Source organism: Phymastichus coffea, unplaced genomic scaffold (genome assembly GCF_024137745.1).
Source record: "Phymastichus coffea isolate CEN01 unplaced genomic scaffold, Cenicafe_Pcof_1.1 PCOF00137, whole genome shotgun sequence".
Taxonomy (NCBI): Eukaryota; Metazoa; Arthropoda; class Insecta; order Hymenoptera; family Eulophidae; genus Phymastichus; species Phymastichus coffea.
In genome coordinates this window covers 168,272-194,225 of record NW_026706948.1, presented here as the reverse complement: position 1 = coordinate 194,225, position 25,954 = coordinate 168,272, and the positions used below count along the sequence as shown (strand labels likewise).

General features: G+C 34.5%; 4 protein-coding genes and 2 non-coding genes across 7 annotated transcripts in view; 3 read left to right on the top strand and 3 right to left on the bottom strand.

Annotated features, from left to right (window-relative positions):
* LOC131671895 (uncharacterized) overlaps nucleotides 1–11,427 on the bottom strand; it is a 66,233-nt gene extending 54,806 nt beyond the window's left edge. Inside the window, exons 1-4 of one of the 2 annotated variants that reach the window (XM_058948681.1) lie at nucleotides 11,323–11,427; nucleotides 11,117–11,236; nucleotides 10,645–11,000; nucleotides 9,213–9,303 (exon numbers count right to left, since the gene is read on the bottom strand). In XM_058948681.1, the coding sequence (XP_058804664.1) occupies nucleotides 9,213–9,303; nucleotides 10,645–10,984 (431 nt within the window). In that variant the 5' untranslated portion in view covers nucleotides 10,985–11,000; nucleotides 11,117–11,236; nucleotides 11,323–11,427. Of the gene's footprint in view, nucleotides 1–9,212; nucleotides 9,304–10,644; nucleotides 11,001–11,116; nucleotides 11,250–11,322 lie in introns of both variants that reach the window. The other variant, XM_058948682.1, reaches the window with a different exon arrangement.
* On the top strand, nucleotides 4,685–4,757 carry Trnaf-gaa (transfer RNA phenylalanine (anticodon GAA)). The gene has a single exon. It is a non-coding gene; the product is annotated as a tRNA-Phe (tRNA).
* On the bottom strand, nucleotides 9,396–9,468 carry Trnaf-gaa (transfer RNA phenylalanine (anticodon GAA)). Its single transcript has one exon. It is a non-coding gene; the product is annotated as a tRNA-Phe (tRNA).
* Nucleotides 11,428–12,025: 598 nt separating the features above from the next.
* On the top strand, nucleotides 12,026–13,304 carry LOC131671897 (TELO2-interacting protein 2-like). Its single transcript, XM_058948686.1, has 2 exons — nucleotides 12,026–13,054; nucleotides 13,130–13,304. Exons 1-2 carry the CDS (start codon nucleotides 12,074–12,076, stop codon nucleotides 13,280–13,282), a joined length of 1,134 nt encoding a protein of 377 aa, XP_058804669.1. The 5' UTR covers nucleotides 12,026–12,073; the 3' UTR covers nucleotides 13,283–13,304.
* Nucleotides 13,305–13,632: 328 nt separating this feature from the next.
* On the top strand, nucleotides 13,633–21,105 carry LOC131671874 (uncharacterized). Its single transcript, XM_058948655.1, has 10 exons — nucleotides 13,633–14,015; nucleotides 14,300–14,483; nucleotides 14,559–14,752; nucleotides 16,982–17,191; nucleotides 17,297–17,705; nucleotides 17,802–18,195; nucleotides 18,268–18,591; nucleotides 18,674–19,081; nucleotides 19,165–19,743; nucleotides 19,813–21,105. Exons 1-10 carry the CDS (start codon nucleotides 13,841–13,843, stop codon nucleotides 20,446–20,448), a joined length of 3,513 nt encoding a protein of 1,170 aa, XP_058804638.1. The 5' UTR covers nucleotides 13,633–13,840; the 3' UTR covers nucleotides 20,449–21,105.
* A 273-nt stretch (nucleotides 21,106–21,378) lies between these two features.
* On the bottom strand, nucleotides 21,379–25,520 carry LOC131671875 (solute carrier family 2, facilitated glucose transporter member 10-like). The gene is made up of 6 exons (XM_058948656.1): nucleotides 25,339–25,520; nucleotides 24,721–25,079; nucleotides 24,034–24,585; nucleotides 23,595–23,959; nucleotides 23,306–23,534; nucleotides 21,379–23,137 (listed from the first exon to the last, which is right to left on the bottom strand). Exons 2-6 carry the CDS (start codon nucleotides 25,064–25,066, stop codon nucleotides 22,896–22,898), a joined length of 1,734 nt encoding a protein of 577 aa, XP_058804639.1. The 5' UTR covers nucleotides 25,067–25,079; nucleotides 25,339–25,520; the 3' UTR covers nucleotides 21,379–22,895.
* Nucleotides 25,521–25,954: the final 434 nt, after the last annotated feature.

Genomic DNA, 25,954 nt, shown 5'->3' with positions numbered 1-25,954 from the left:
TTACAGATAATGAATATATTAACCGCATTCTACACAATACATTGAGTTCTTGTCCATAAATGGGCTTACATATTTATTTTCGGAGCGTTTCAAAAACTTTGCATAAAATGATACGATTGATTTTACAATTTTCATCAATGATTAGTTAAAATATTAATCGAATAAACCTTCGTGCATAAAGGAGGTTGTGAAATATTATGAATTATAGCTGTTACGTATCCACTTGTTCGGCTTAGGGGAATTTCATTTATTTTTATGTAATTACATTAATGTTAGTATTGTCGTCATAATTAAAGCCCTTCGCAGGAAATTAGTCCAATGTGCAATCGTGACAAAGTTTGCTGCTAATAAGTCTTTCTCAGAATTTGCCGGAAGCTATAACTTTCGGCAATCGAGAGTACAAACGATAAAAAAATTAATTGTTTCAAATCAAAATGGCAGAGCGGGAAAAGCATTAAAGCGTCGTCTCGAGTATTAAGCAAGAGAGAGAGAGAAAGAAAGAGAGAGAGAGAGAGAGCAAAGGACAATGTGTCGCGGGGATTGGTACTGTAAGAAACAGCGGCGACGCATTACGATAAAATCAATTGAATCCGAAATGTGCAAAGAATGCTGCGCGGAGTCGTGCACGTAAGAGAGGCGCGCGCCTAAAAATAAAAGCTTCCGGTGCGCGCGTGGACCGAGCGAAGCGGGCGGAGGCGAAGGCGCGCACTCGACTCCGAAAATAGCGAAATAATAAGCGCTCGCCGCCGTAAACATTTGAATGGTCGAAGGCGGCAGCGAAAGGGCAGATGTCGATAGTCAAAGCTCGGGCGCAGCTCCGACACCCGACACTTCTTTCACGGGCACCTTTCTTCCGGCAGGCTTCCCCTTTCACGTTCGGCGCTCTCGCGGTCGCGGCCCTGCGCGCTTTTTCTTCGTCAACGGGAACCGATTTCGGCCGACCACCAGTGCGGACTCTTCCGACCCCCCCCCCCCCCCCCCCCCCCGCTCTCGAGGCTCGCACTGCACCTTTTGTTTTGCTTGCGCCCAGCTTCGCCTCGCCGCTCGCTCTTTTCATCTTATACCCGTGTCTTTGCGCGCTTCAGTATTTCGCAATGTTCAGCGTCTTGCATTAATTTCCTTGTCAATTCTTGTTCTTCGTTGTGAAAACTGTTGAAAGTTCTGCGCCACGAGCGCCAACGTTTGATCGCAGCACGCGAATGATTTCTCACGATTGACAACGTTTGATATCGCCGTTAATGACGTAAGAAGGAACGATTCGACTCGTGCGATGCTATGATTCATAGTCTGTCGGCTCGTCTAATGCAATGCGAGCGATCGGCAAATGCAAATGGTGCTTTATTCGGAGGCGTCGATGTGGATTTGCATGAACGACATGCGGGCACCGTCGAAAAATCATCATCCGATTTTTATCGAGCGCTAAACGAAGCCTTTCCACGTGCTGTTTACCGTCAAGTTAAGGAATTAAACTTTCAGATCGTCCATTCTTCGGCCATGTTTTTTTCTTCTGTCGGGCTCGTCCATGATTCATTAAAAGCTGTGGCCACGCATCTACTTAAATGTGAATAAATCGGAAGGTGCGCGTGTACGGCAGCTTATCGATATTCGCGCTGTAATCGAGGCTGCACTTCGCCCGTCCGGAGCAGCCGACGTGCTGGGTGCTGGGTTTGCGGGAGGCGTAACGCGCGAGCGGAGGATCGATAGGCGAGCCGTTGCCAAGAACGCACCAACAGCCGAGAAATTGACGGGCCGCGCAGCGCCGTCGTTATCGGCTCTCCTGCACTCGGTGAAAAGGCTTTTCCTCGCTGCCGCGCTTATTCATTACGTCGGCGCGAGCGCTATCCAAGCGCGGAGCGCCGATGGGAAGGGGCCAAATCGCAAGGGCAGATGTTCAGGCTGGCACGCGGCCGGCGTCGGGCAGCGTCTTGTAGAAATTGTCGATGGGGTGACCGCGCCTAAGGAGAGGGCTGCAGGGTGTGCACTTTCACGAAGGTGAGCTTTGGGGCGCCCATTGTCCGATCAAAGCAGATGTTGTTCCATGAATAAGCATTGCGCGCAGTTACGCCGACAATGCCCGTGAAACACGCGTAAAAAAAGAAAACCGCCGACTTAGCTGTAGCTCAAGGTTCCTCGCGAATTAGTTGAACAATGAAAGGGCCGGAGCCTCAGTTTCGAGCATCGGAACACTTTTGGATCTCGACAGTTTACAACCTTTCCGCAGATTGCTTCTAGCTACACGCCATTGATTATACGCTTCAGCTAAAATTATAAGTATTCAATAACATTTTCCTTACGAACTTTCACTACTGAAGGATATACTATTTCCAATCCGAAAATGCATTGTGACGTTAAGACAATGTATTACGAAGGAATGGCATTCACTTCAATGAATGAAAGTATAAGACGACGGCAGTTGGATATTTCTAACTGAAAGCGAATTCACTCGGACCGTTTGGAAGTATTTGCGAGCCCATTAGCGCAACCGATCGATGGCTTGCAACAGCAGGCGAATGCAGTAAAATTTTCCGTGAAAATGTGAAATTTGAAAAGCAAGAACTGGTTGACGGAGGACAAAAAGCAGGAGGCAGCGAAGTCCCGGTGGCAGGTAGGTCGGCTGCGCGCGATAACTGGCGTGAATAGGCTGAAGCGGTGAAAAGCAAGACCGAGAGAGTGGGAGTAGCGCTGCGGGAAAGCCAGTGGGTCAAGTCGCGTAGACAGGCGAGTGACAGGTGCCAGGTGGATTTGCCGTTGCGGGCGAGACGCTTACGACGCGCCTCGCCCGCTCGGGCGCGCCGCGGGGCTCGCCAGCGGCAAGAGGCGCCGAGTCGATTGGTCCTTCTCGGCCGCAAGCTCGGCCAGTCGATCGATATCAGCAGCCAAATCGTCGCGAGCGTCGCGCCACTGGCCTTCGTCGGTGTTCGCGCTCGCGGACGAATCGCAAATCCGCGTTCTTCTCTGGCGCTCGTCTTATTCTTGTGCTCGGCCGTGGCTCGCGCGGGCAGGACTTTCTCACAGATCGCCTCGCGGCAATAAATAAGAGTGCGTTCAACCAAACGCTTTCCAGCCTCTTCTCGCTGCTCCGGCTGCCGCGGCTCTCTCCGTTCGCAGAAGCGCGCGCTCCGCAAAGTCGAGTTACGCAAAGGCCTGATTCGACGCGCAGCGCGCATACGCGACGCTTTGTTTCCTTCTGCTTTGCGCTCGCTCGTTGCGGTTGGAAGCTTGCTTTTTGCCCCGCGTGCGCCGCTCCAAAGGAAAGTCTACGCGCGCGGCTAATGAAGTGTCAGAAGTGAAAGCACGCGCCGGGAGCGCGCTTAACTAGACAATGCTGCCTGCTGCGTTTGCAAGGCTGCGGCAAAAGTTTGCTTGCTTTCTTGCTTTCGAGCTGGAAAGTCGCGCTTGCGTGACAAGTAGCTTGTCGCTTCGGCTGCCTGGACGCGGCAATTGGGGACAGGCGAGTTCGATCGGATACGCTGGCCGCAGCCGCCGCCGCCACCGCCGCCACCGCCGCCGCCGCAGCAGCAGCGGAGTTCGTGCAGCTCTTTGTCCGTGGGCTTGCGATGTATCTTCTCCTTCTCCGTTGAGCAGCAGCAGCAGCGCTGCATCCAAGGATCTCGCGCGCGCGCGCAAGTCGCACCGTGTGCCATTTACGTCTGGGCAAACCGGTTTTCGGACTTTTTTTTTACGGCGAGCTTCGGCTCCTCGCGCGGCTCGTAGAATGCCGATTTTTCTGATGCGCCACGCTGCACTGCTACCTCCTGCAGCACGCGCGATCTCGGAGGATCATCACTGACGGCGACAACTTGCTCACTGCGAAATACATCGTTTTTATTTTCCCTTACTCCTTTGCTCCATCGAAAACTCGTTGAATTATTCACTGCCTATGTTTATGCTACACTGCAACACTGACTATTTTCGAGTGCTTTGTAACAAGATAGCACGCAGTCGCCACATCATCGTTGCCTCTGAGCAGAAAACATTTTGCAGTACATTTTCCAAATGATAGGCTGACACTGTTGAAGCAATTTAACGCTCGATTACTTTGATTCCCAGTTGCATCCAAATGAAAATCAGGCAGGAGCTGGCGTTCTAATGTACCTTGACGCAACCGTGAGAAGGAAACGCTTGGCATCGAAAACTCAATTATTTTTGCCACCAACTGTATCCTGACGATTAAACTACGTGTACATAGTTCTTCCGGGACACGTAGTTGAAAATGCGGATAGGAAATCTTTGTTTGGAAATTCGATGCAATTCTTTACGAGGCATTCATACATAATTTTTTCGTTTGTTACAAATTGTAAAAAAGCATTACGTCCAAGGTTTTTTAAGTATTTCACGCATAATAATGCGATCTTGATGCCTTGTAATATCGAATGAAAGAAAAAAAAATTACGCAATCAAATTTTTTTAAATGGTCCGAATTTTCGAAATACCTAATTATACCTGTATATTATCAGCTTCGTTGTCAGCATGTAACTCACGCAAGTATTTTGAGTTGTCGTAGAAAAATTTTAAATAATGATTAAAGCTCAATTATTAACCATAATGAAAACGAAACGGCTACTTTATTTGATAATAAACGACTCGCGAAGGATGACCGCGTATAACCAGTGTGATAGATTTTTACACGCGTGATACGATGTAATGCGTATAGTGATATGTTACTCAATAACATATTTCAGCAGCCGAAATAGCTCAGTTGGGAGAGCGTTAGACTGAAGATCTAAATGTCCCCGGTTCAATCCCGGGTTTCGGCAGAGGTATCACTTTTTTTATCTTTCTCTCAATTTTTAACATGCTAGCAGATTACAAAGAAATTAGTGAAAAATTGTTAAGGTAGCCAAGGTGTCTAGCGGTTGAGAATAAAAAATGCAGCTCGCAGACTTAAATCGATGAATCGGTCAAATTAATTCAGTGCGCGGCATCAGAACTCGATTAACTTTTGATTGCGGGCGTGAACGTGAGGTACAAGCGTAACGCTCGCTCGACTGGTGAATGTGCGAGTGCTCCGAAAGCCGCGGGCGTCCGCACGCTATATAAGCTAATCGACATTTCTCGCACGTCGCTAAAATGCAAAGCCTCGTGCGATTTCTCCTCGCGGCGACCCTGTCGCGCTCATATACATACATACATCTACATGCTCGTCCTCAGAATAGAATGAACTCTCTTTCTCTTATCCGTATGTATATATACAGCCTAACCTTTATATATATACACACGTATACACGCGCGCGCACGCACACACGATATACACACAGCTGTTCGATCGAGATCATCGCGTGCCCGAGCGCAGCTCGATCAGTGCCGAGGTCAGCCTGATAAGCCGAGCTCGCGTTTCTGCGGACGTTCAAACTTTTCGAACTTACTACAGCGAATTTTCGTGCCCATCCTAATTGCTTCAATGATTTCGATAGGCGATTACTTGGCGATTACTTGGCTATTTCCAGAAATTCCACACGGAATCTTTCTTTTTCTCCGACTATCGAGCACTGACAGAATAACACGAAATAACATAATGAGACGCTGCAAACAGTTTCAGAAAAATTATTTATAAAACTGGATCAATAAGTTCGAAAGACAATGCAATGATGAGATACTTGATCGTTACAAAAAATATTCAGCTACCAAAATCCGGTATGGAACCGGAGAAATTTGGATCTTCAGTCTAACGCTTCCCGAAGTGAGCTATTTCGGCTGAGGAAAAATTCTCAGCAATCAACTGTCAATACTAAAAAATTAATTTTTCTACATTTGAAGCTTTCTAACTATCGTATTTTGGATGTTTATGTAAGTTTCTCACTGTGACTATACTTAACACGGCACGATTAGCGAAATTATAGAAGCAAGATACTGTGCTACGTCTTGTTAACATAATATATTACAAATCCTGATAAAACGCATTTCCATAGTCAACGTTAGTCAACTGAGTTTCGCGTTGTTCTTAAAATTTGCAAAAATATTTTTCGGAAATTGACTTTTGATCTCATGATAATCTTCAAGTATTACTACTCGATTAAAAAATAGCTGAAAGTAATTTGTATCGAAACATAGGAAGAATTTAAATGATTGCACCTGCATTTATTACTTTATCTATTTAGCATTCAGCCTAAATAACGTTCTAATAGACTGCAATTAACTTGGAGTGGACTTTCATATGATAAGAAATAAGGGCTATTAATGCAACTGTTTTATAACTATTCGTTGTAATATTATGATTTTCTCTTGTACACGCAAAACAACGTTATTACAAAATTAATTTGGTATCAATTTGAAAAAGTCATAAATAAATTGTGCAATTGACGTCAGTTGTGAGTACACATTTGAAAGCTGCTGCAGCAAATAGTATAGAAGTTGAGTTGGCAGGTGATCGATGAATACACCATAAAAAAGAGGCGATGTCGCAATAAAAGCATATTTGCTGTATAAAGCTCTCGGTTTTGAAAGGCGGTGAGCGCTAAACAATGTACGCATGCTATATAGGTCAGTTCATTCTCGGTAAGGAGATAAAACAGCGAGTGCGAACAAAAATAGAGACTTGTGCGTGCCATAAACAATTACCAGCACTGAGAGCGTAAGCCTTAAGCGGCATGCTACTTATACGTAACCGCGCTCTGTGCAGATAAAAAAAGAGAACGGGCTAAAAAATATGAGAGAGAGAAAGAGGGAGAGAGGGAGGGAGAGAGAATGCACGCTATATTTATGCAAAATACGGTTAACTTGCCTTGAACGAATTAGCGACGTAACGCAAAACAAGCGACGATTACCGACAGCTCGAAAAATAATACTTTTGACGTTGCAGTGCGATTTACGCGCGCACTCGCGTCTTTTACCGATTGTCTATTTCCTCGCATTGGCATTTTAAATGAGCTCAAATATATTTTGAGAGCTCTCGCATTCTTTTGTAAGCTTATCGCGTCAAAGGTTTCTTCGTCGCTATTTATTCAAATGACGCTTCGTGACAATGTCCACGCACCTCGTCAATAGCATTTGTCTTTTCACATCTTTTTCTTATTACACTTCGACGTGATCACTCCTAGAAACTCACTTTAACTCATTTTAAATATTTACGTAAGTGACTAGAAGTCAAATAAGCTTCAACTATTTCTTATGTTATTGGCGTATAAACACTGACGAATATAAACGTGCTGAATAAAGAACATCAGTTGTTAAAAAAAAATTTAAAACTATTGTTATTATTCAGACGAATGAAGAGTGCGCACAAAAAGTACTAGTAAAATTCTTACTTAAATAGGAAAGTTACATTGTGCGCTGTAATAAATGTTATAAATAGAAATGTTAAAACTGCTTATCCAAGGATCAACAGAACTAGCTGAATAATTACAACATTGTACTTTTAAATATTCTTAAAATAGATCAAGTTTCCAACTGATAATCAAATTTATTAATTTTTCATGAAAAAATTTTACGCGCGTACCAAAGCAAAGGTATGTGTTCACCTCTTAAACAAGTGCTTGTAACTTTTATATACCTTTGCATATATACAGTGATATTATAATAATATACAATTGCTGTACAGTTAAAATATGATAAATTAAAGAAACAATTTTATTACTCAATAATTCGTGAACCGATCCATCTTTATTATAGTCCAACTAATGTCGTCAAGCAACAAGCACCTCTTGTTTATATTCGGTGATATTCAGTAATATAATACACTACATACATAAAAAAATTCGAATTTTTGAAACGTTTACCGTACATTAATATTATTTGATAAATAAATATCCAATTACGTTAATATTCGTCGATAAATTCAAATATAATATCGGAACCGGTTGTTAGATGTTTAGCTATAAGGTAATGAGTAGTGTACCGAATTAGTTTCTCTTAGTTCCTTTTCAAATAAATAGAATCATAATTAACATAGTGGTCTATGATTTTGAACTTTTCCCAGGATCTATCTCTATATCAATAAATATGTTTTTTTAACTATTTTTCAACTTTTTTCAATTGTTTTGTCAACTGTTCATCTCTCACCATTTGAAGAATTTGTTTGCATTTATAAATTAAATATCAAAAAAATTTTCAAATAAATTGACGATAATGGATGCCCCGAAATCAATTCACAGTATTTTATATAAAATATTAATTAGTAATTTTGTTTATTCTTGATGATGTTTATTCAGAGTTAAACTCTACAATAAAGAAATTCAATAAATTTACATGTCCTGTAAATAAATTTCATTGGAGTGAATTATGATAAATTTGTCGTATTATTTTAAGGTTAGGCGGTTGAGAGAATAGTCTTTTCAGTACCTACTCATTGTGTTACTTATTCGTTTAATTCATTTAATATAAATGGACATAAAATGCCTCGGTTTATTATTTAACGTCAATTTACTCATAACAGAGTTTTATATTCAAAACTAAACTTCAGAACTGAACAGAATCAATTTTATTCGCGAATAAAATTACTTCATTCCATAGCCTATCATTTTTTTATATAGGAAATAAAATATAGAAATCAAGTTTTTAAATAGGATCAGGTGAGTTTCGAACGTTCTTATCTTATTTTTTATTTCTTATTGTTATGTTGATTTACATATTTAACATAAACTACTTTTTTCAAAGGTAGATTTTTCATTTTTTTTATAAAATACATATCACAGCGAAAAAATATGTATTAGCTGTAAAGCAGTTCCGTTTTTAAATTCATGACTTATCGTATCGATATCTGCAACAAATAATGATACAGTTCTTTGCAAGTGTGCGGGTCAAATTATTATGAAACGTTTATCCAATTTTTTTAATAAAGATTACGACATTACAACACTTATTTCAAATTCACGCATTCAAAAACCAAAATATCGATTAGTAAAACATAATAATTAGAGCAATTTCAAAGAATAACCTCTTGTTTTTACGAAACTATTTACTCGCTGTTAGTTTTATAAAATAAGTGTTAAAACAACGAAAAATTAAATTTTTATTATTAAAATTTAAAATCAAAACCACTTGTACACGGTTCTTTATCGTCACATAACGGTATATCATATGACCATATTTCAAGTAATAAGACCATGAACTTTATACTTCAACATGACTCCATCACTTTTTGATAAGGGGAATAAATAAAAATAAATAAACTGATAATTCATCAATGTTTTAACTAAATAACGCAAAAAAACATATTCTATTCAAATGTTTCATAGTATATTTTTTAAACGTCAAGGCTTTAAATAAGTACTTACATTTTCGAAATATTTTCTTTACATTCTTGACTAAGTTCTATTACAGATGTTTCTGGATAAGTATGAACATTCATTTCATTGGTAATTGCACCTGCACACAAAATAAGTATTTCTTGCAAAAACGATTGAATAAAATATAATATAAACAATAATTGAAATCAAAATGAAAAATATATTTTTCATTGCCGAAACCCGGGATTGAACCGGGGACATTTAGATCTTCAGTCTAACGCTCTCCCAACTGAGCTATTTCGGCTGATAACAACACTGATTTTCAAGATGTTCAAAAGGAAATAATGCATAGAAAACTACAATTTTTTACCATAAAAACATACATGGTTAATAATCATCTTAAAATTGACAATAAAACTAATAATTTATATAAAATAAAAATTAATCCATAAATAACTAGTTTCCTACTTTATCGGTATATATCGGTCTATTAAATTTCTATCAATCAATAACAAAATTTTTTATAAAGTTAATAAGTTTATAATTAGTTTTAATCATTTTATTGATGATATTGCTAAGCTTATATACAAATGTTAAAATGGCATTAATACTCATATGCTCGTTGAACATATTATCGAATATGTAAATTTGAAGCTGAATTTATACTTGTATAACAGATGACAAAAACTTATTAATCTGACGTGTAAATATTGCAAATCTTCAATAAATGTTCATTTTTAATAAAATAACACAATATTCAAAGTTAATAACAATCTTAATTTTCACAAAAATAATGATGATTAATAGATAAAATAATAAATTTTTCGAATAAATAAAACATATTGATTAAAATTTGTTTATACTTATGATGTGTATTATTTCACGTTTTATTATATTTAATATTTATCAGTTTCTATTGTTCAACCGTCATGTTGCAATTTTCGTAATAAATGATGATATACGATAAAAACTGAATGAATCATGATTGTAAAAACATAATGCATTGAACAATATTTTAATTAGTGAAAAATTTATACTTTAGTGTATATTGAATGATTAGCGTTGAGTAAACGATTTCAATGCAAATTCTAACCAACTTTAAAATTAGGGCTAAGGGAGGCAAATATTTTAACTCGAACGATGTTATGTCATTGAATATATTCCGTTAATAAAAAAAATTCACAGAAAATACAAATTAAATCGAAAGTCAGGAGTCAAGAGAAGAAGCAAAAACGTCTCAACTTGAGTAATAGTTTTGTATCTTCGTATTTACTGTGGTTCGTGTTTAAGAAGAAATATATTTAAAAAGATAGTGCTTCGGTGTAAACGTCTTATGAGACAAAAATCTACCCGGATTAGTTAATTAATGTAATATTGTATGAATATGAAGTAATCTATTAAATGTATAAGTAATATAAGATATTAGAAGAATTACCTTCTAATCTTCAATGGAACAACCGTAAATTCAAATATTTCTTACCGTCAGTTTGGGTTTTCTTTTTTCCTACAACGTAATTAATGTTGCTCCTCGTTGCTTCCTGACGCCTCCATTCGTGAATTTCTTCCCTTAGTGTTAATACATTGTTCACTTGGTCTTGATCCGAGAGATTCGTCGATTCTGTAGACGAATGATCTATTTTGACTGTCTTAATAACTTTATTGCTACTATCATTTGCTCTAGATGGAAATGATCTCCTTTTCGATAAACAGGGCATCACACTTGGACGAGTGTTATCCTGTGGAGTGCATTGTTTCCACAAAGCAAGTACTTTCTTGCCGTGTGGTTTATCACCACATTTGAATGGTGGATGGCCTGACATTTTTTTATATTATGATCTAGAAAGAAGAAACAAAAACAATTTCTCATTGTAAAATACTATTATAAAAAACGGATTATGAGTACAGTTTTGGAGAAATTATAAACGTTTATAGTAAATGGTGTAAAAACATACCCCACGATCACCCTCCACGATATCATGTAAAACATCTGCCGGTTTGTTTTGATTCAAGAACACCATTGAAAATACGTACAAATGCTCTTTCCCTCCAAATTCTACTTTCAGTTTCTTAACCTATACATTATGTCTAAATGTTGTTTCACTATTAATCTCAAAAAATAATAGAACTAAAGTATTCAGAATTTAAGTAATATAAAAACCTATAATATAAATTCAGTATTTCAACACAATAATCCAATGTATTTATTTTGCTCTTTTGAAGATTTACAAACATGAAATCTGTCATTTACATTATATAAACTTGCACTTTTGTATCTTATATTTAAAAAGAATACACATAAACTTGAATAACTATATAAACGTAGTTAAATTGTTTTTATTTTCGAAGAAATTCGCAAACACACGAAGATCCGAACGTTCAAATTTCAAGACGGTAATAACAGGTGTTCGAATTTTTTCTCTCAGGCGAGTTACAACTGTTTGGAATAATTTTGTGCGTCTTTTTGAACGCCTGATGAGCCTGATTCGTTTGCGCGCGTGAGAATTAACTTTGAAATACTTGATTACTAATTGATATTATTTTATTATTCTATAATATATAATAAATTATTGATAAAAATCATTTTAGATAAAATTAGAACTTAAAATAACTTGATTTTCATTGTACATTATCATATTCAATAACTTGATAATATAAATATATGTGGCACCCACATATATGCTGAATGATCCGAATGAAGTGCCTCTCAAAACATGTTGCCAACCATATAGTTATTGACATCATTGCTACCAATTTAATAAATTTAAAAATATCTGTTTTGTATTTAGTCATTTTATTCATTTAGTGTAAACAACGAAAATAGACCTTTTATAGTCGTTGGTATAAGTTAAGCAGTCCGCTGATCAGATGATAAAAAGATATTATTTTTAATTTAGCATTTAGCATTTAAAATGGTAGTAGACGACCAAATAAACAGTGATTTTTGGCTTGATTTTAATAAAGTTATCAAACAAACTATTGTGCCTCGTTTCTCAGGTAACTCAGTGCGACCATGTGTAGAAGAAGATTATAAAGACTACAAAAATACATTGTCATCAAATCTTGATAATGTTATGTCATTGTTAAGTATTATATTGAAAAATAAAAATCAATTGACAGTAGAAAATAATACGCAATTAGTGACGGTCATAACAATTATTGGAGAACAAAGTAGTAAAAATGTGTGGAATACAAGTGAAACAGTAGAAGTTTCCAAATTGTTATCTTTACTTGTATGCAAAATTTTTGAAAAAGATAATATTTCGAAAGTATTCGATGATAACATTTTCCTGGCTGTGGTAATGTCTTTAAGACCAAAACTGCTCAAAGATACATGGAAGTCTTACCCAGGTGCTGTTGTCTGCTACAAATGGCTTCTGCAGATAATTGAAAAACCATTTTTGAAAAGACACGTAGCAGAAGTTTTGCCTACTGCACTAGTAATTTTTGATGATTATGTGCAAGAAAATCAAATGATAGGTCTAGAATGTATCGGTATAATAATAGATCACTGTCAAAAAAGCAAAAGCTTAAAAAATTGTAATTATGACGAAGTGATTTATCAAGCCCTTAAAAAGGCTACTTCTAACATAGAAACTAATATGATCATCACTTTGTACACACAAATTGCAAAATTACTTGAAAATATTTGTTACTGTGAAGGTAACATAAATATGTTTGAATGGAATAAAAAGGATGATATTTTATATATTCTCTTTAGTCAAATGGAACTGCAATCTGATATAGATTGCCGTTATGCTTATATAGTGAGTTTGAGAGAACTTTTGAATCACAGTAGTATTGGTAAATGGTCCGAACATTTAACTAGAATATTGAGTGAATATTGTGAAGACAACAGAAACTTGAAAATCACAAGTGCATCACTTGATCTTGTAAAAGCATTTTTATCGATCTATCAACCCAAAGGAATTTATTTCTACACATCAATATATTGTTCTTTATTAAAGCTTTGCTGCAATCATAAAAACTCTGGTGAAGGAAGTAAAGAAATTATGGAAAAAACAAAGCAGTGTATCAGTTTATTAAACAAATTGTGCCCTAATCTTAGTAAAGAAATAATGGAAAATGATGTAATCAAATCTATTATTAATGGAAAATAAATTGAATCGCTAAAATTTATATTATTGTATATACTTTTTACATTAAAATTCATGATAAAAATTCTTGTCGTCATTCTGTATAAACTCAGTGACCTACACTTGCAGCAACGGCGCAACAGTATCCTATTTCAAAACTTGTATTATAAACAATACTGCTACGATTTTGAGGTTAGAATTAGAAGCTAGCGCCGTGAAGGTAGTCGCGAATCAGCTGCGTGGGTAAGAAAACAAAAAAAGCAGGTGAAACAGTCAGCTGTGACCAATCAGGTGGTTTGTTGTATTTAAAAAGTTGCAATATAAACAAATGCGGTGCTGCAGTAGTTTGGTGAAGAGATGACACGCGCGTTTTGTCACGAAGACGCTTTGAGCGTCGGTTTCGATAGAAAAAAGTGAAGCTTGAAGGAAGGGGCGCCAGGCGCGCGGCTCAGGGGGCCAGTATTTTTTTTCGTTTTACGGTCGAGAGCCTTTTCGTGCGCTTTTTTTTGTTTTGGCCTCCCCTTTTTGTTTCGTATAGAATATACTTTAAATAATAAACCGATTCAGCGTCCGTCGGAGAAGATGGCGGCGTCGGAATCTAAGCCGGATGAATCTCCAGGAACAACGAAAATCGAAGATTTGCATCGATGCACCGAAATGCCAGACAAGCGTCCTAACGAATGTAACACCTACAACGGTCTCCGCGTCTTTTTCTACCTGCTCAGCATCGCTATTTTCGCTGCGACCCTCATCACAGGTTAGTTCATCATCGCTTACCCTTATACTATTGTAGCTTCACATGTTTCAATAAACTGCAATTTTTGGCTCTCGCTTTTTATCCTCCTGTAATGATAAAAAAAATCAACTTACCTCTTATTTTTGGTTACTTATACGATGAAACTGATAAATTTTTTCAAATGTTTATATATTATTTTAGATTATTTGAATATTATAAATATACTTGACTAATTTCTACAAATTATTTACGAGGATTTTATAATAAATAATTGTTTATCTTACGTCAAAAATACTTCGTCGTAGTTACTTTTGTGACGATTCAACATTGGATCAATGGACATAAATCATGGTCTATCTATACACTTTGTTTGGCTGTTGTGCCATCATCCTTTTTGCAAATGTTAAGTTTAAGATGGTATCAAAGTAATGGAGAGTTAAAGTTTCATCAATGGATTTCACATATATTTCAATTTGCTGTGATACATAGGTAAAAATTTCATTTAAAAAACAATAATTCCAATATAGTTTTTAATTTTAATTTATTTTAATTTTTATTTGACAGATTCAGTACTTTACTTTATTCAGTTTTCAAATCAATCAAAACCAAAATGAATGTAGAAGAGAAAGATAGACAATTGAGATTGGAAATTGATGCTTTTACACTGAATCTATTTACAACCTTGTTAATATCAGTTCCTCAAATTATTCTACAAGTTTATATCATGGCCATATTACAATACTTATCATTTTGGACAAGTAAGTGACTCATGATCTTATCATTTACTAAAAATAAAATATTATAAATTAACGGAATCATTTGTCATATAATAATATTTAGCAGGGCTATATGAAAACAAAAGAAAATCAAGTTCATAAATTTTATATATTTTTGAAAGTAATTTAACTGGTATTACCCGAAAATATTTTTCCGCGATTAAATCGTTAGTTATACCTTGAGAACTTGTATTTTCTCTTGCATTACTCACATAACTTAAAAAATACTGTAAATTATTTTCTCTTATAAAATAATTGGAATCGTCACTCAATGATTCGAATTTTAAAATAAAATTATAATTAATAGAACATGGTTGACAATAATCGAAAAATGGAACCCAATGTTCGTCAAAATGCTTTTCTTTGGCTATGAAACGCAAAAACTCTGTAAATGATGGTTCTAGATTGGTAAGATTTGATTGTTTAACTCGATATCTACGTGTGATGTATTGTCCATAACGTGTATAATAATATTCTCGACTTTGCATGTGTTCCAATTTGTCTCTATAAGCTGATAAAAGTCTTTCGAATGGATGCCGGACTATTATAAATTTTATAGTGCTTTGTATTTGCTGAAAACATTACGAACTTAATTAGTATTTTTATGCTTTACAATATCTTTAATAATGCAACAAAAGTTTGTTTTCATAAGCTATTTTTAAAATGCGGCTTACTTTAATTTTTTCTTCATCTTTTTTCAAGAATTGGAATTTCTGTTTAACGATGTAATTATAATCTAAATTATTATTATTTATTAGATGAAAATCTGGTGTTGTGAGTCCACTAAGCGCTGCAAAATTTTTCATCCACATAGAGCTAGCAGATTTGTAAATTGGGCACCACGTTAAATTATGTTTTCTACAAGCACGTTTTGAATAATTTTTTATTAACTCCGCTTTATTTTTTTGGAAGTAAAATCGTTTGTAAACAATACTTACACATCGATGATTAAATTTGCGATCGCTTTGTGCAGTGAAGAGTTATTTTGAGTTTTTATGTACGTACAAAATAATTGTACTCTATTTTTTCTATTTTTAAATTCGTGATTCAAATGTAAAAGTAATTTTTTGGGTGGCTCAGCTATTTTTCTGTTCCGTTTCTTATTTTCAATCTCATTATGATTTATTTTCATCACTTGCATTTTATGAGCAATATATTTATGCTTCTTAACTGGTAGATTTTGTATCACGAATAAACAAATCACTCCAAAACATAATATCAAAAGTAAAAGCTTCAAATGATTCTGTGAAAAACCAAATTAAAGCATTAAAACCAAATCGAAATAGTGATGTGTGGCTAAATAGAAATTTATCGTATTCACAGGAAACGCGAACGTCTTTGATAAATGTTTATCTAAATTGTCTCTTGACTGAACTGTCATACTTATTTCAATTTTCATTATGATCTGAATACTTGATTAAAGTTTAAAAGCTATGTAAATAAATAAATTAAATTGAACTTACACTCATATTCTAATATATCAATAAACTTTCTCTGCGTTATTAGTGATTTTGGTTTGTTAAGAGTGTTGAAAAGTAAATTTTCCATAACAGCACAGCAAAACTCACATCTAGATGGGAACCCTTTGAGACGTTAGTTTAATTCGAAATCATTACTATTTTTAATTGCGTTGTATTAATACGCAGCTTTTACAACTACTTGCGTAGAAAAGAGTGTTGGCAGTTTGTCTTCTGTGGGAAGACTGAAGCTCCTGATATGTATAGAAAGACACGATAATTCAAAACATGATAGTACGCTATACTGACATTTCCATAAAGAACTACAATTTTGTTCCGAAAATAAAACTTTGTTCTAAATCGCATAAAAATATAAGATAGAATACTCCATTGAGTATTCCTCTGAATTTCATTTTTATATAACCATATTGTAATAACATTGACTTATTGTCTCAATATGTTAAACAGATTGTAATTAAACTTGGAGTAATAAAAAAAGCAAACAAACAAACAAAATTACAAGTCAGGCAGCAAAATAAAACAAGATAAATATACAATAATAAAAAAAAAATATTATTGCTTAACGTCACATAAAGAAAAAACTTGAAAAATTATCGCACTGCAATTTACTTCATTCACTGCATTGATTAGCTGTAGTACGACATAGTTCAATGTATTTGTACATTCGTGTGACGTGCACTATCAACGTCCTGTGAAATCGAATACGTTCTATGTGATCCCGTGATGTTCACAGGTGCATCGGTGATTACATCCCTTTGTTCGGTCACATGGGCGCTAAGCGCTTATGCACTGCTCACGAACAGAGCTAATCAGGATAAGTCTCAATTTACCTGGTCGTCCATGATGATACAAGGATTCTGGAGAGGAGGAATGCTCGCCGCCAGGATCGCCGCTCTGGTCTTAGCTGCCATATGTTTCAAGACTTGGATACTCGTTACTTTTGGTACATTTATCTTTTCAGTTCGCTAATCACTACTCATTACTATCACATGAATTATTATCTCATGAAATGTTCAGTTTTGAATCACATTTGTAATTAATATTTTAGGAATTCATACTTTAGGAGTGACGGTGTGGATTATTCAACAACCTCCGAACTTCTGTATATCAACATTCGAAGAGTTAGCGTTCAAATGCTTAATAGGCGTCGTTTACTTTTTCGATTTCTTCAGATTGACAGACAATCGAATTCGTTACAACGTTTGCGTCTTTTATTCTGTGATGATTCTGCAGAATGCTACATTCTATATTGTCTACCTCGTGTCCTTCAAACATCTTTTTCCGGCCAACGTACTAATAGTATCGACGGTCTTGATCCTTGGAGGTACCTTCGTTGGCTCAGCGAGTATGCTTATGCATTTGTGCATGTTTCAAAACGTCAAAACCATTAAACTTTGCAAGCGAGCTTGCGCTGATCCCGAATTATCATTAAAAGTGTCGCCGAGTAAGAGTATCAGGTATTTTAGAGTTCAATATTGCATTTTATTCTTTATAATGGTCAAGTCAATTACAATCAAAAAATTATTTGAACATTACTAAAAATTTGTCAACAGTAGATCTCCGAAAAAGCTTAACAATCATAATGCTGCAAACGACTCTGTGGAAAGTATCGTTCCGGATATAACAGCAGACAAAACATCTCTTTTGACCAATATCGTTCAAAATACAGAGTCAATGGAGAAAGGAATTTTGAACACAAGCTTCATGAAAAATGACGAGACCAATGTTACCGTTCAAGTAGTCGTTGAGGACAACAAGGTAACGAACGTTGACGTGTCAATCGAAAAATTACAGAATCAATCTACGGTGGACAAGGATTCGTGTAGTATCGACATATCGATCGAAAAACTTGATTCTATCATGAATACAAATACAGATTCTCTTCACCGACAGAAACGTCGTGGTATTTGCTCGGAAGTGGAATTGGATTTGAAGCCGGATGAAATGGTAATTATAGTATATTACATCTGACATTTTAATTAATTTACCTTTCTCAAACGTAATTCTTACGTTTTACAGTGTACCTTTGAGTTGGAAACGCAATTATGCTCGCAAAAGCGTCGTGGTATATGTTCATTGACCCAGCTTGGTCTCGAGCTGATTACCGACGAAGATAATTACGTAGAGAAAAGCTTTTCTTCGCTCGATAAGCTTAAGTCAAATTCAGAACTTCCTATCGATATTCCGGACAAGAGTATAGATACTGGGATTCTTGATTTACCAATTAAGAGTCTCATCACGGACAACAACTGTGATCTTATAATTCCTGAAAGCATCCTTGTTCGTGGTAGACTAAGTACCCCAGCAATATCTGAAAGTGATGATACTGCAGTCACAGCTCAGGTACTGTAAGCACTTGATCGAATCTAACAAAATCACTCCCAGTATTTTATAAAACATATTCTTAATCGTATTATTAAAATAGTTATCAGACAAATCGGAAGAATCGCAGAAGCAGCTAGAAGAAGAGACTATGAGCCATGTAACATCAATTCACGATTACGAAAATCTTTGTCCTCTAGGAGTGGCGAGACCGCCTTGGTTTATTCGAAGCTGGCAAGGCTATACGGACATTGAAACTTATATACACGACGATAGCGTTGTTAGGGACAGGCGAAGAGATACGTTAACGAGTACTGCCACCGGAACGACCGCCAGTTCCGACTTTTCCGATGCTACTTACGCTAGTTTGAAGAAAATTGTGAAGAGATCAAGGCAAGATGATTACCTTGATACGTTGATCTATGATTTAGTGGACTGGGAATCATTAAGTAATAAAGCGCTTGTTGAGGAATCTTCAACGATGACTTCTGAATCCACCGATGACTCTCACGTAATTTATATTCCGTTATATTAATAGCATTGATATTTTAATCATTAATTTATTACACGAATAAACATGTGAAAATTTTACAGAGTCAAGATCAGACGAATTTGTTCTGTGCAAAACCAATAGTCATTGATGAAAAAGGTGGTATGTTGGCTCTCGATACGATCCTCGAGGAACGTGAGGATCACAGTAGCTTTCCAGAGCTTCGAATGGCCTTCAATAACTCGAGCAATACTTGTTCGGTGAGTTCGCTCGTGGCGACTATTGACGAGATTCGAAAGTGCACAGCCGAAAATTCACCGAGGCATGTGTATCACAGAACCGAATCTCAATGGGAAGATCTTGAACAAAAACAAGCTTTGTTGATGAAACAAGCTCGACTCACCAAAGTTCTATTTGCCAACGACTACAGTAACGTCACGTTTACTTATTCCGATCCCTGGGCTGGTTCTCTCGTTTCTGATCGGAATAACGACAAACTTAACTTCATCCGTGAAATGACTAAGTACTGCTTGAAAGATTCGAGTGGCACAACGCCGTTAATCAATGCGATACTGTCGGATTCACCTATTCTAAACCCAAAAGCGGATACACAGAACTGCGTAAGTCATGAAGTTATCGAAGAAGATAATGTTTATGTTGATATGAATGCTCTTGGTGCTCAGGTATTTATCTTAATTATTAAAAACTTTTTTTTAATATGTATAAGTGAGTAACTTTGCATTAATTTACAGAAATGTAGTAGTGAAAGTCATGCAAATCAAACAAATAGTTCACAAGAAACGAAAAAGGATGTTTTAACACAAGTAAATTTAGATATGAAAAATAATATGGATAACGAGGTAACAGAAAAGAAAGTCGCATTTACACTCACAACAGAAATCATAAACGACGCAATTGAGACATGCTCGGAAAAATCGGATACATCATCCAATAAAAATTCTGATACAACAAAAACTCCTTTTAGTATCGATAAGCGACGACGAGCAATCAATCGTCCTCGGCGAAAATTTTCAATACTGCGAGAACGTTTTGAACCTAAATTAAATGATCAGTTAGTGAGTATGGTCGCTCCTCCTCTACACAATAAAATTAATTCAAATAGGCAGCAGTTAAATTCTTTGAACAAGAGAATTTCCGTTATCTTTAATGATCAAGACGTCTTTGATTCATCTCTTAATTATGACAAACAAAATTTAACTGCAAAATCTTCGCCATCTGTTGTAGATAGTAAAAACAAACTTTCCGATACTTTTAAGGAAAAACGAAGTATTTTCTTGAAACAAGTTTTATCACCCCCTAGATTTCAGGGCTGGGGTAGAAAAAGAACATTCAGTCCAAATGCTAAAATTATCTCTAAGGCTCGATAATCAACACCTTCTATGTAAGTTATACTTCATTGTACGCACAACTTACAAATGCCTTTTAAATGCGTTAAAAAAGATTTGTTTATTACAACGTCTACAGTCACTCAATATTAATAAAACCATTTCTGTAGTACTTTGTTCTACAGATAATCGTATGGGCTTCCATAAGTTTTGGTTGTGATCGCGTTATGTTTTTAAACATAAACTTTATTGTACATTGAGTATTTTTTTCATACTATGAATATTTTTATTATCTAAGTTATAAGTTTTGTAGAAAAGTTTATCGATATAAGTTTGCAAAAATTTAATGACAACGAAGTAGTTTTATACGTTTTATTCCTTATAATCAATTTATTTAGATATGCACTAACTCGAGATAATTTCAAAATATTTGTTCATTTTCATGAATACTTTTTCAAATTAGAAAGAAACTAAAAGTATTACAAATGTATTTTCAAACTGTTATTATATCGACTTTGCGGCCAGTCTATTTCACCAATGTTAAGTGGCACTATTTCAAACTTGTGTAAATAACTATTATTTAGCTATTTTTATAGTGCTTAAAACTCTGCAAACTTATTACTAATTTGTGCATTCATTATTTTGATGAAAAATTCACATAAGGTTTCTTATTCAGTATTTTAATATTCTATTAGAATATTCACGTTGAGCTTGAGACTATATTAAACTTTGATGGTTTTCTTCATAAATATTCGAATATTTTTGTATTCTTGTAAGAAAGTTCGTTTCAATTTTTTAATAAATATCAAAATGAATAAACATGTAAATATATTACAATAGAAATACAATTTTATACAAAATTGTACAATGTCTTATTACTGTCTATTATGTTTCCCAAGTAATTCATCAGTACGGATATAAAATAGGAATTATAAAAGTCACGACAATAAATCATACGTAAACGTAATATTTTATTAAAGAGATCCCTAGGATCATAAGTTATTTTAGCGATACATGTTACAGATCACATAAAATAATATTTCACTTTTTTTACATTAAAAGTCTTCTTAATGTCTATTAACTTCGATTTATCATCGAAATGAAAAGATATAATTTACGACCAATTTGTTTATATATAATCATAACCTTTATAATATATTCTTATATATATTTATATTTAATATGTTATATACTACATTTTATAAACTAATTTAAAATGACAAAATTTTTTGTGAGTTTTTTTCTCTTTACATAAAAAGGTTAGCTAGTAAAATAAACATTATTTTTAGAATTAATAATTTTAAAAATGTATAAACCATTACTTGTAATAAAAGCTTATTCTAAAATTTCTCTTATGTAGACCTTAAAACAATTCAGTAAAAATTAGGCAGTGTAGATAAATTGATTCCTCATATTCTCCTGAATAATATTTGAATCTCCACGTCATTTATGTCATTAGTTCGTTATCTATCATGATTTGTAAAATATTTCTATTTCATATACTTTTTTCAAATACACATAATGACTAGTTTATGTTTAATGTAAAAACAAAAAATTTGAAATGATTTAATATAATACCTACAGAAAATGTATAAAAAACATACGCAATTATTAAATTTTTCACTTAAGTACATACTCATATTTACAAAATTGTTTTTTTTGTTGTACATCCCCGAGATAAAATTTTCAAATTAAAATCTTCAAGTTTTGATTTTTATTATCATTCAAAGTATTAGCTGTATAAATCTTACTTTCTTAAATGTTCTCGATCTAATACTTAATGTATTAAGTATATTTTTTTTTTACTGTATGTATTTGCAATTTAACGCTTATTATTCATTTATTAAAACCTTAACAGTGATTAACAGTATTTTAAGATATAATACTTAATATGAACTCTAGACATATATCAAGTAATTATTACTTTCTCAGATTGTCAAAATTAATGTCAGTTATTGTAGCTATTGACAATTACAACATATTTGTATGAATTCACCATAAATTTCCAAATGACAATGAAATATCTGCTGTCATCCTAATTAAATGTTTGGCGATGTTTAAATTAAAGAAATTACAAATTTCTAAATAGTTTTTGCAGTTTGTAGAACACATGTTTCAGCATTTGGTATTCAATACATGTCGTGTATCTTTTCTATTTCAATTAATTTGAAAATAAATGTCTGCTTATATACAATTTTTAATAATTTATGCACAACTTTTAACGTAAATATTGGGAAGACTTTAGAAAAGCCATTTCAATTTCTATACAGTAACAATTAAAATAGGTATACCTATCAATTGTTTGGGATACCAAAGATATTACTGAATACATTAGTATTTTCGTATCTTGATTTAAATTGAATAATAATGCTGCCAATGCTAACTAATAATTTACCAACAATTTTAAAGCTGCCAATTGAGATAACGAGTTCAAGAGCACATCGATGATTTGATCGAAAGCCGTAGTTCATGAAACTTCCAAATCGTTCTTATATTGGTGTGCTTTGATTTGCCTTTTCTCCAAAATTGATAATCCATTCTATGTGACAAATTGTAGGTAAACTTCGCATGTTATTGCATATACGAGTGGCCAAAGGAATTTTTCGCAATTCTTGGGCAATTCTATTCAATGATTTGCCTTTAGTTTCAGGATAGATTAAGAATACATATAGTATTGCAATAAGGCACATGAAACTATAGAATAAATATGTGCCTGCTAAAGTCATAGCTCCTAAAACATAATATAATACACATATAAAACATGTTCATTTTAATTCGACTTGGAAAATATTTCCATATGAAGCAAAAAAAATGTCAGATTTTTAGCTTAGAGCTGTCAATTTACTTGTATTGTACTTATTTTCACATAAACAAGTATAGAAGTGTTAATTTAACTTACTGGTCATTCTCCCAATAGATTCTGAGAGTAACATATGAACAATCCATAGAATTACCACAGAAAAACCCACACATTTTCCTCTAATAGCTGCTGGAAAAACTTCACTTAGGGTCAATAAAGGTACAGGTCCTAATCCCAATGCATAAGCTGATTCAAATACAAGTAGAGTTATAACAGCTAGAATCTTCAATCCTCCAGTAAGTCCATCAGTAGTAACGATATTTTGCATCTATAAAATAAAATTATGAATTTACTAAAGTATAACAATACTTAATTTAAGAACACTTACCTCACACGAGGCTTTTACTTGGGTCCACGTTTCAGTATTGGGAGCTGTTATGGCTAGTGGTGTAGGCAAAAATGGAAAAGGTGGTGGCGAATCAGTTGGGGAAATAGATTTCATCTTATTGAAAAACTCATTTCCAAAGTTATTGTGTGATACCATAGTACACGGCTCATTAGGGAAGTTTAATAGTTCATCACCTCGGTCAAGTGTAGCTAATAAAGATAAAAGAGATACCGATGTCATACAAATAGTCGCCGAAGTTATCAATGCTGTTCGACGACCGCATCTTTCCACAACAATCAGACATAATATAGTACTGAAAACTCTAACTATTCCAAGAGCAATCATGGATGTAGTTTTAGCAATATCTATAAAATTATAACAATTATTACGATACTATAAAAAGAAAAAATTACAAAAAATAATAAAATTTAGTACATACTTGAGCATATTCCTAAAATGGCAAATAGTCGTGGTGCATAAAACAGAACTTGCTGTTTTCCAGTTCCCTGTCTGAGAGCAAGCATTACCATCATGACAATGAGTGTCTCAAAAACATAACACCAAGAATTTTTCACTGGCACTCTAGGAACGTTAACCACTCTTTTTAGTAATAAAAATGAAGGTGATCTCTGAAGAAATATGATTGTGGTGATACAAGTAAACATAGCAGGTACTGATGTAACCCCAACAGCAAACCTCCATTGGTAATCCTCATCTTTACTAGCTGTTGCTATGACTGCAAAAAGTAAACCAGCTGCTGCTCCTACTTGATGCAATGTTATATTACATCCACGTTTGTTAAAATTGGAAACTTCAGCCATGTAAATACAATGAGCCATCGCTGATACTGTTCCAGAATACCCACAAATTATTCTTGCTATTAAAAATAACACATAATGGTTCGCTAGTGCAGATAGCATTGATCCAAACGTTAAAAAGATAAGAGATGAAATCATTGTCCATCTCCGCCCACAAGTATCAATGACTAAACCTATAAAAAAGTTGACGTTTATTTTTAAATTGAATATAACTTTATTTTAAACTTGAATATAAATATATTAACTAAGACTAAAACTACATTTCTCAAGCATTAAAGAAATATAAGTGAATGCAATAATTGACTTACCACCTACAATTGCTCCTAATAAACATCCAATAAACCATACATTAACGATCATATTTTCTTCATTGCAGTCAAGTCCAAATTCCCTTTTTACTAATGGAGCAATTTGTCTACCAATGCCCATATCATATCCAAATGCAATACCAGCTATTGTAGCAACAATTGATACTAAAACACTTTGATTCTCTGTAACTAATGGTGTCAAATTTTCTGTATGTCTTGGTATTGGCTTTCGAAGCTTTTTAGGTGGAATATATTCATACTCTTTGATTGTTGATTTGATTACAAGGGGTTCAGAATTACGATTGGTAGTGTTTAATAATATAGTTGTATCTTCGTCTTCGGACATTTTGCTTTCCACTCTAAATAAATTTGAAGCACTTATTAAATTTTACTATGTATATATATGTTTAATAGGTAAATAAAACTAAAGATTTAAAAAGAGTATGACAACATAACTCCATTTTTTTGAAGTTTAAATAGTGCAATTTGGATAATATAATGGTTAATTACAGTTTCATTTGCATTTTTCCGAAGGACCTAAATATATATATATATAGTACCTTCTTATTATATACAGTAAAATAGATATGTATACAACAATGCATACAATCGACTCACCCTAAATCCTGATAAATGAAAATAGATCGTTGAGTATCCAAAACTTGCGATTATTCAATGTCTTTGATGTGTTCCTTTATTTCTTGAACAAATATTTTTGAACCATTTGGAAGAAGAAGCGGAAAACATGATCGAAGAAAAGCCTTGAATCAGGGGCGGAAACTGGAAGCCATGAAGCATAACATGAGTCAATGTTTTGCGGGGCTGAGGCTAGTCGTGCGCAGGCGCGACTTCTTACATTATGCCATGGAGACTATACTAATGTTAAACTACACTATAGTATACCGATGCGAAAACAGCCCGACACAAATAACATTTTATTAAAAAAAATGATCACATCTCACGTATGTCTAATTGTACTTCTCAAAAAAATAATTATTTGTTATTGTACCATTATCTTTCTCATAAAAAATAAAAAATATCGTTATTGAAAATTCACCTCCTATTTATTCACATAAAAGATATAATTAAGCAAAAATAAATTCACAGAAAAATTGTACCTTCTGTAGTCTAAGTTGTACCATCAGTACAATTCTATAAATTTGTTTCTAAAAGAAATAATAGGACAATTACAAATTACCACTAATTGTTACAATTTACATGTCATCCGGAAATG

Excerpts from the sequence above, each read along its gene's own strand:
- LOC131671897 (XM_058948686.1), top strand. The coding sequence starts at position 12,074 with ATGGTAGTAGACGACCAAATAAACAGTGATTTTTGGCTTGATTTTAAT. Across the intron at positions 13,055-13,129 it reads CAAGTGCATCACTTGATCTT|CTTTGCTGCAATCATAAAAA; the intron begins GTAAAAGCATTT and ends TCTTTATTAAAG.
- LOC131671875 (XM_058948656.1), bottom strand. The coding sequence starts at position 25,066 with ATGTCCGAAGACGAAGATACAACTATATTATTAAACACTACCAATCGT. Across the intron at positions 24,586-24,720 it reads ATTAGGAGCAATTGTAGGTG|GTTTAGTCATTGATACTTGT; the intron begins GTAAGTCAATTA and ends ACTTTTTTATAG. Across the intron at positions 23,535-23,594 it reads AAGTAAAAGCCTCGTGTGAG|ATGCAAAATATCGTTACTAC; the intron begins GTAAGTGTTCTT and ends TTTATTTTATAG.
- LOC131671874 (XM_058948655.1), top strand. The coding sequence starts at position 13,841 with ATGGCGGCGTCGGAATCTAAGCCGGATGAATCTCCAGGAACAACGAAA. Across the intron at positions 18,196-18,267 it reads ATTTGAAGCCGGATGAAATG|TGTACCTTTGAGTTGGAAAC; the intron begins GTAATTATAGTA and ends TACGTTTTACAG. Across the intron at positions 18,592-18,673 it reads ATACTGCAGTCACAGCTCAG|TTATCAGACAAATCGGAAGA; the intron begins GTACTGTAAGCA and ends TTATTAAAATAG.